This window comes from Herpailurus yagouaroundi, unplaced genomic scaffold (genome assembly GCF_014898765.1).
Source record: "Herpailurus yagouaroundi ecotype Mexico unplaced genomic scaffold, PumYag 202, whole genome shotgun sequence".
In the NCBI taxonomy this organism is placed as follows: domain Eukaryota; kingdom Metazoa; phylum Chordata; class Mammalia; order Carnivora; family Felidae; genus Herpailurus; species Herpailurus yagouaroundi.
Genome location: NW_024412433.1, coordinates 931,408 through 940,442, shown reverse-complemented (window position 1 = coordinate 940,442; position 9,035 = coordinate 931,408). Strand labels below are relative to the sequence as shown.

Sequence of the window (9,035 nt, the reverse complement as noted above, 5' to 3'; positions counted from 1 at the left end):
GACAGATACCTGGGACACGGGAGACACACAGGGACCCTGGGAGACACATGGGGACCCTGGGAGACATGTGGGGACACTGAGAGACATATGGGGACCCTGGGAGACACGTGGGGACACTGAGAGACACGTGGGGACCCTGGGAGACACGTGGGGACACTGAGACACAGGGGGACCCTGGGAGACACGCGGGGGCACTGGGAGACACACGGGGACCCTGGGAGACACACGGGGATACTGGGAGACACATGGGGACACTGAGAGACATGTGGGACCCTGGGAGACACGTGGGGACACTGAGAAACTGATTCCGAGGCACAGGTGACCCTCAGCCGCTGCCGGGACAGGGGACGAGCACTTCTGACATCCGCACCAGCTCCCAGTTACCTTCCCAGCTGCCCCCCCGGTGGGCAGCCTGCCCCACCCGTGCCCCACGCCAGCCACGGTCCAGCCTCTGTCCAGCCTCCGTGCTTCTGTCTCCGAGGCCTGGACCCCCCCCCCCCAGCCCCACACAGCCCGGCACCCCAGTCATCCGCTGACGGAACGCCAATAAACGAAAAGGCAGCCCGCCCACCGCTGGGCCGCTGCGGGCCAGGGGAACACTCCGAGCGGGTGTGAGCACAGAACCCCCAGGACCCGCGCCCGCCCTGCTCAGCAGGCGGGGACCCCTCGGTGCTGGGCGCCAGTGGGGGCACCGGGGGTGGGGCCCAGACCCCGTCTGCACCCATCCGTGCGGCCGCTCCGCCTCCGAGCCGGCCCACCCCGCGCCGTTAGCACGGCCGGCCGTGCCAGCGGGAGAGGTCCCGGGCCCGCCCCGTCCCCGCCCCGGGGGTGGCGTCCCTGCCGGCCGAGCCCTCACCTTCAGCCTCTCGATGGCCTCCTCGCTGCCTGGGGCGAACAGCAGGCGCTCGTGCAGGCTGGACACGGAGGCGGCGCGGCTGGACAGGGCCGAGAGCGAGGACGAGGGGCTCATGCCCACCAGGGTGTTGGTCACTGTGGAGAGATTGTCAGGGGCTGGACTCAACTCCGCCCCGCCACGGTTACGGTTATTGTTCTCAAGGTCGGACACGTCTACGGGAGGAAGGGAAGGAGAGGGCGGGCAGACAGACGGGAGGGAGAGAAAAGAAAGACCAAGTTGGGAAAAAGCAAGAGGCAGGTGAAGAGAGGCAGGAAACAGACACGGCCGGCGGGTGCAGCCTGGGGCCCAGCGCCGCACAAGCACATGCACGGCCGCCCACCACCTCCCGCCAGGGCGCGGCCCCCCGAGCCCGCCCAGCACCCCGGCACCCGCTCGAGCGCCTCTACCCTCCGCACCTGCCCGGCCCTGAGGCCCGTCTGCTTTCCCCGCGCCTGCTCCCAGGCCGCCCGGCGGCCTCTGTCCGGGAGCGGCCTTCCCCGCACCCCCCACCCCATCCACCACCCTGTGCTGGCGCCGTCCTGCGGCCTTCCTACGCCCGGGGCCCCGACACCCGTCCTCATCCTGCCCGCCATGGGCGCCCACCCCTGGCACCCATCACCCGCCTGGTCGGCCATGCACCCCCCAGCTGCGAGGACTGCGCTGTGCTAACTGTCCAGCCCCACCGGGCACAGGAATCCGCCCCGAGAACACCCTGGAGGAGAGGTGAACTGGGAACCCCCTAGGGAGCACGTCACTCCTGCACCCCGAAGAGCCTGCTCTGGGACCAGGGTCTCCTGGCACTGGGGTGCCCGGGGAGCCCGAGGCCTGGGATTTGAGCTAGGCCACCCCTGGTACGGGAGATGCCCAGAGCCCTCCTGGCAGAAGCAGACACACAGCAGAGCAGCGGCAAACATAGGACAGCACGGGGCGCTGGGGCAACCGAGGGCACCCTGCGGCCCCTGGGTCGGGGAGGCACCAAACCACATGTCCATGCCGCAGGGAGCCAGGCCCAAGGCCAGAAGGGCACACGGGCGCTTCCAGGGGAAGGTGTGTGCGGTGTGGTCTGGGGGAGGCCGGAGCCGGGAGCCAGGGGACAGGCCCCGGGCCTCGGCGGGCCCTCCAGCTCTCCCGGCCCTCCGGTGCCAGCTAACATTCCGAGCTCGCCAGGCCTCTGGCACTGCGGGGCGCTCGGACAGGCCGAGTTCAGTCACTTCCGGCCTGGCAGGGCCTCGACTGCACCAGGCCTCCCTGTGGCCTCAGTTTCCCACACAGACACGGGACTGAACCCGGAACGCAGGCTCACAAGGCAGCATGGCCTGCATCCACCTAGAGGGTGTCTGCGAACAAGACGGCTGTTGTCCCCAGCCCCTGAAAGAGGGGAAGGCAGAGGAGGGCTGGGCGGGCGGGCCCCTCCCCCTCCCCGCCGTGCTGCCCTACACCCCGCCGTGCTGCCCTATGCCCCGCCGTGCTGCCCTATGCCCCGCCGAGCAGGCACAGAAGCGGGGATGCAGAGAGCAGTGAGGGGGATACACACATTTGGGTCCTCCGGGCACAGTGCTGGCTATGGGGAGGGGAGGCGTGGGGGAGGAGGAGAGACAGAGAAACAGAACAGGTTTGTCTCCAGAGGGTCTGAGGCAGCCGGTCGCAGGCCGGGCACCCGACAGGGTGGCGGGGGTCTTCGGGGGACGCACGGAGACCGCTGCAACCCCCCGCGCCCACGGCCTGCCCATGTGGCTTCCGGGAAAAACGTCCGTGGCCTGCCTGGGCCAGCTCCAAACCCGAACCATGCAGTCCACCCGGGTCGAGGACGGAAACCCCAGCCTCCCGCCGGGGGGGGGGGGGGGGCCTCGCACGGGGACTCAGAGCGGGGCTAGGATTCCGGTGGCGAGGCCACAAAGGCCGCCTGACCGGTCCCGGCCGGGCCGCAGCCAGCGAGCGGGTGGCCGTCCCCAGGAGGGAGGCCACTCTGGCCCGGCTGCCCTGCCCAGGACAGGCGGGCACAGACACTCACTGTCGGTGATGTCCCCGAGACCCTGGGCGTACAGCAGGTCCCGCAGCCGGGTCACCTCGTCCTTCAGCTCACGGATCAGCTTGTTGTTGGGGTCCTCGTTGATGACGGCGTTACAGCGTATCTGTTTGGCCCGGTCGGCGTACCTGGACGGCCAAGGGAACTGTGGGCTGTGCCCGTGCCGGGCAGGCCCGAGGGCACCCGGAGCCCTGCCCGGGGCAGAGCCGTGGTGGGGAGGGCCTCAGTAGCAGGGACCCAGGGGCTGTGACACAGGGCAGGGGCTCATGCCACTTGGAGTCAGTGGGGCCACTGGCCAGAGACCCACAGGGGGCCTCACCTAACCCTGCCCCCTTTCGGGGGAACTGAGTCCCCAGGAGGAGCAGGGACAGGGTGGTATCTTCTCCCCGTGGCGGGGCCTTCGCGTCTGGGCCTGTGGTCCCAGGGACGAGCGAGCAAGTCCCATTGCCGGGGTTGGGGGGGCGGGGGACAGGGCCCACCTCCCTGGAGGACACACCTCAGCGTGCTCAGAGTCTCGTCGTAGTTGATGTCTGCAGGGCTCAGGGCCGCTACCATCGCGGTCCTGGAGTTCCCGCCTGCGGGAAGAAGGCCAGGTCGCAGGGGCTCCTCCCCCCACCCTCCTGCCCCTCCCCGCCTGCATGTACAGCTGGGGAGGCCAAGGCTCAGAGAGGTAAACTGCGTCACGGGCCGACTGTGGGAACGGGGGGCCTGACTTCATCACCGCGGCGGGTACCTCGGTCATTTTTCTCCCGCAGAGTGCTTTGCTCGAATTTGGGTTTATTCTCAACCACCAGTCTTCCCTCCCCACACTGAAGAGAGGAGCATTTCCTCTCACGCTCAGGATAATTTCTTGAGAAAGTCAACGTTCGTTTCAATTCAACTCCAGGTGCAATGATTTCTTTCACTTCTATCTTCCTCATTTGGAAGATTTTTCTCGGTATTTAAGGTCACATTCCCAGCCCGGGGCAGCGCGGAGCCCGGCATCAGGTAACACACTGCGCGAGGAAATGGATGTTCGACCTCAGTTCAGACGCCGAAGGATCACTCGCAGGCTCTGAGCGGAGCAGGGGCTGGGCCATCGGCGCGGTCGGGTCAGCGGCCCGGGCAGCCCTCGGGACGGCTGCCTGTCCGCGCTCAGGGTTGGGACCGATGGCCTCTCCATTGTGACCTCAGGGACGCGTGTCCCGGGAGTCATGTGCCCAGGGTGTGGCCCCCACACAAACTGTGAGGTGACAGCCTAAAGGGCTCGGGCGCCAGGCTGGGCTGTGGGGGGCTCCCCCTGTCCCAACCCTGGGGCCGGCCCCCGCCCTGTGGCAAAGGCCTCCTTCCTGGCCTCGGGTGAAGAAACGCATTCCTGGCACATACCGTCCGCTCTCGGTGGGGCTCACCTGCCTGCCGGAGCGCGCCCATCGCTAGTCTGAGCTGAGGAACAGCCAGACTGCTTCCGGGGTGCAGGGTCAGCCAGCCGGGGCCCCCACACCACAGCCGTGAAGCTGAGGAAGGCTGTAGATCCCAGCTGCCTATGTTCACCGGGTCAGCCCGTGACTCAGTTTACCTTCCTGGGTGTCGGCCTCCCGAGCTGTAAACGTAGCCAGGGAGGACCCCCACGGTTGTTTTTGGGTTGAAGGGATCGGGATTGGGAACGTTTCAGTCTCCATCTCCCTCTCTGTCTCTCGGTGGCCCAGAACTCAGGGAGAAGGCGTGACGTGTGGCACCTCCCAAAAGCCCAGCAAGCAAGCAGGGCTCCCCGGAATCGCGGAGTGGGGGGTGGGGGGACGTGGTCCGGGTGTCACAGGCCTAAAGCGGGAGCAGCGGCACAGGCGTGTGTGTCCTGTGGCCCCGCGGGCCATGCTGCGTCCCCGCACTTGCTCTCCTCAGCCCTTCGCTGGCCACCAGCCCGGGCCCTCCGGAAGGACCCCCCAGGTCCGCCTCGACCTCAGCCCAGAAAGGGGGAGGGGCCTCCTGGTGGTTGGACGCCCCTCCCCAGGAGGGAGGGCGGGACGGCGGCCCAGGGTGGAAGTTAGAACCCCGGGGGGATAGGCGACCCCGAGAGGCCTCACCCAGGTTTTCCCGGAGCAGCCAGGTCAGCACGGAATCTCGGTAGGGAATGAAATCGGTCTTCTTCTTTTTCTTGTTCTGTGGGGGAGGAACATTCGAGGTGAAGCCTGAGCCCACCAGAAGGGAAGGGAGCTGGCAGGGCAAAGCACGGGGTCTGTGGGTGGGTCCCCCAAACCGAAGGCTGGTGTGGAAGGCGGGGCCGGGCCGGTTCTCAAGGCCTCTCCCCACCGGAACCCCAGGGTGCTGCCCCCGGGCGCCTGCACTCAGGGCTGGGAGCAGACTTGCCAGGCACATCCCTCGGGTTCCTCCCTCGCCTGTCCCGTCGCGCGTCTGGGCCACGCAGCCCGACACGGCCGCGTGTCCCGCCTCTGCTCCGTCCGAAGGGCCGGTCTGAGCCCGCTGCCCCCTCCTCGGGCCCCACCGTCAGTCCCGCTGACTAAACAGCAAAGGCCCCGCTGCTTTACGTGACAACGCGGGCCTCTGCCCACGCCCGTCGCTCACGTGTCTCCCTCACTGAACTCACCTTCCCTCCCCTGCCCTGCAGCCCAGGGCACAGGCCCCTTCTTCGGTAGCCGCTCCTGCCCCCGCCCGCCGGCCCCAGGACGAAGCGTCCTCCGCACCCTCGCCTACTCCTGTGCCTCTTTCCTCCTCCATTCCGGCAGATAGAGGACATCCGGAACCCGGACTCCGGCCACGCGACGGCCGCTGGGCACCGCGCCCCGTGGACACTGCTTACGGACTGACTGAGGGAGACCGCTGACCGCTCCCTGGGGACGCCGCTGATGGAACGAGGGAGTCCACCGACCGAGGGCACCCAGTTACTTTCCACCGTCTCCTCGTTCGTGCACACAGTTGCTTAAAAGTATTTGTTGAGCCCCTGCAGAGGCCACCGGACACGGCCCTGTCCCCCAGAGCCCTCCCGGGAGACGCACACGGGCGCCACCACGAGGGCTGTGCCTTTTCTCTAGACGCAGGCTCCTCCGTCGCTGTTCTTCAGGCTGATTTCCAAGAGGCGCTCCCCTAGATCTCGGAGGGCGCCCGGGGCGCCGGGGCGGCTCAGCCGGTTAAGCGTCCGACTTCGGCTCGGGTCACCGTCTCACGGCTCCTGAGTTCGAGCCCCGCGTCGGGCTCCGTGCCGACAGCTCGGAGCCCGGAGCTGCTTCGGACTCTGTGTCTCCCTCTCTCTCTGCCCCTCCCCTGCTCAAGCTCTGTGTCTCTTTCCCTCAAAACTGAAGACACACGAAAAAATCGTTTTTAACTGTGAAAGCTCTTGAGGCACGCGATCAGAGCCCGCAGAGAGGCCGCGCTGGCTTCGCTGAGAGCGGGTCTGAGGGCCCATCTCACGGCAGCTCGTCGGCACCCAGGGCCTTTTGCTCTCCTTCGAAACGCGACGGACGAAGACTGTATTTCTACCTCGTTTTTTGCTGATTTAATTCCCGAGGCCGAACCCTCTGCCACATTTGTCACATTCCTCGTCCCCACGGTAGACGCCCTCTGGTCACACGGGCCCTTCAGCAGGGACCCCCAGAGTCCCCTTCGATTCCGCCGCGCCCCCACCACGGCTCGCTCCGTCCGCCGGCAGCCCCCGATCGCTCCCGCTCCCGCATCTCCCAGAGCCACCCCTGCTCCCCCTTCTCCCCCGCCTTCCCGGCCTCCGTCATCTTGCACCCGGGTCTCCGCAAGGCCGACTTCCGTTCTCCGGGCGGCCGCACCGGACCGCCCGTCCCCAGTCTCCTCTTCGTGCGGCGGCCCGAGCAGCGCGGGCCAGATTCGATCAGACGTCACGAGCCCTGCTCGAAACGCGTCCGCTCGCCCCGTTGAGCCGCGGTCAACTGGCGCCTGACACGGACCTCCGGGCCTCACGTCGGACCCCCGCCCTCCGCCGGCCTCCTCGCCTCACGAGGACGTGTCCCCACGCCCCCTGCTCCGGGCCCTGGTCCTCAAAAACTCCCTCGCACGATCCCTGCCCAAGTTTCCACCGCGGCTGCCGGGGGGGCCTCGCCGAGGACCTCACGGCCCCTCACCCCTCCCTCCCACAGCGCCCCACACGCTTCCGCACGACTCATCGCACGGCCCGTGACACGGCTCCTCGTATCGGCCCCCCTCCACACGCTTCGACGCGGTTCCTCGGCGTGCACGCCGTCCCTCGCGGTTCCCGAAGGGTCCGTACGGCGCCGCGTCCGGCTCCGCACACGCACCTCCCACACGGACCCCGCGCGATTTTCCACGGCCTCACGTGCGGTCCTCCACGCAAATCTCTGGCACGGGCTGTTCCACAGACCGTGCGTGCCCTGCCCCAGAAAGTTCCTCGCGGCTCCTCAGGCACACCCCTTCTCCTGCTGACTAGGAGGGGAGCGCGTGCCCAGAGCTGTGCCAGGAACGGCGTGATGAACCGCACCGAGGCCGTGCGGGGGACTCTGAGAAACTGAAGAGAACCGTGTGAGGGGTCGTGGCCTGTCCTTCCCACGGTTTTCCGCCCGTTCCCACACGGGTCACTTGCCCACGGTGTCGCCCGCGCTTCCGCACCGTCTCCCAGAGTTCACGCACGTTTTCTCACAATTCCTCACACAGTTCCCCACACGGCCTATCACGGTTTGCCACGCAGTTTCTCTCCGGTCCTCCCAGCCCCCCACACCCAGTTCTACCCGGTTCCTCGCGCTCCCCAACATGGCTCCCCCCGTCGTCCCAGAGCTCCGCACCGCCCTCCAAAAGTGTCCTCCAGAGTCTCTCACACGCTTCCCACGCCGTCCGCCCACACCATTCCACACGCTTCTTGCGGCTCCACGAAGCGCCTCACAGCTCTCCGCTTACACCCTCGGCTTCTCTCACGGTTCCTCGCACGTTCGTCACACCGTCCTTCCCTGGCTTCCCACGAAGCTCCGCACACAGGTTCGCGCCCCGTTCTTCACGGTCCCCTCACACGCGTCCACACACTCTCACGCGCTATTCCCCAGAATTCCTCACACAGCCAGCTCCCCGCACACCTTCTCACGCGCTTCCGCACACTTCCGCGTGCCGTTCCCGCACGGCTCTTTATAGGCCCCGGGAGTGTTCCTCTCGCTCTCTCCCGTAGTTCCCGGCGCTTTCCTCACACAGTTCCTCCCGGTTCCTCAGTCTGTCACACGTTTCCTCTCACGGTTCCTCCCAGTGCCCTCAGGTCCCCACAGAGTCCCTCGCGCAGTTCCGCGCAGTTCTCTCTCACGCGCTTCTCCACTAACGCCTCACAGTTCCCCTCCTAAGTCACCACTTTTGCACACACCATCCACACCACCACTCCCCACACGCTTCCTACGTGGCTCCTCACACGGTTCCTTACAGTCCTTCCCACGGTTCCTCACGCTTCCCCACAGTTTCCCACACGGTTCCTCAGAGCTCCTCACGCCTCAGGCTGTCACACACACGCAGTCGCACAGTTGCTCACGTTCTCCATACAGCTCTTGCCCGGTTCCTCACACCGTCCACGCAGCTCCTCACGGTTCTTTCACGGCGTTTCACGCATCACTCCCCACTTCATACGCTTCCTCATGCAGGTGCCCTGGACAACTCCCCACACGGATCCCCAGAGGTTGCTCACATGGTGCCTCTCACAGACCGCAGTTCCTCGCACAGCCCTCTACGCAGCTCCTCAGAGATCCCTCACACCATCCCCACGCCGTTTCACACAAAGTCCCACGGTGCCTCACGCGGTCCACATACAGTTTCTCACGATTCTTCACGTGTATTCACATGCGGTTCCCACAGATTTCCCGACACAGCATGTCCGACTCCCAGCACAATTCCTCCCGCGGTTCCTCACGGTTCCTCCCACAGTTCTTCACACGGTTCCTCACGCGGTTCCTCACACGGTTCCTCACGGTTCCTCCCGCGGTTCCTCACAGTTCCTCCCACGGTTTCCTCCCGCGGTTCCTCACGCAGTTCCTCACACGGTTCCTCACGGTTCCCCCCGCGGTTCCTCACAGTTCCTCCCACGGTTGCTCCCGTGGTTCCTCACGCAGTTCCTCACATGGTTCCTCACGGTTCCTCCTGCGGTTCCTCACACAGTTCCTCATGCAGTTC

General features: G+C 66.6%; 1 protein-coding gene and 1 long non-coding RNA gene across 25 annotated transcripts in view; one reads left to right on the top strand and one right to left on the bottom strand.

Annotated features, from left to right (window-relative positions):
• Nucleotides 1-9,035, bottom strand: part of KIF1A (kinesin family member 1A) — a 94,621-nt gene that overhangs the window by 43,636 nt on the left and 41,950 nt on the right. For 10 of the 24 annotated variants that reach the window (XM_040450417.1, XM_040450418.1, XM_040450420.1 and 7 more), the window contains 5 exons: nucleotides 4,982-5,057; nucleotides 3,418-3,496; nucleotides 2,907-3,049; nucleotides 2,430-2,456; nucleotides 857-1,068 (listed from right to left, as the gene is read on the bottom strand). In XM_040450417.1, the coding sequence (XP_040306351.1) occupies nucleotides 857-1,068; nucleotides 2,430-2,456; nucleotides 2,907-3,049; nucleotides 3,418-3,496; nucleotides 4,982-5,057 (537 nt within the window). The remainder of the gene's footprint in view (nucleotides 1-856; nucleotides 1,069-2,429; nucleotides 2,457-2,906; nucleotides 3,050-3,417; nucleotides 3,497-4,981; nucleotides 5,058-9,035) is intronic. The other 14 variants (XM_040450423.1, XM_040450425.1, XM_040450426.1 and 11 more) reach the window with 2 other exon arrangements.
• Nucleotides 1-9,035, top strand: part of LOC121014332 (uncharacterized) — a 27,481-nt gene that overhangs the window by 537 nt on the left and 17,909 nt on the right. The gene's annotated exons all lie outside the window — the stretch shown is intronic.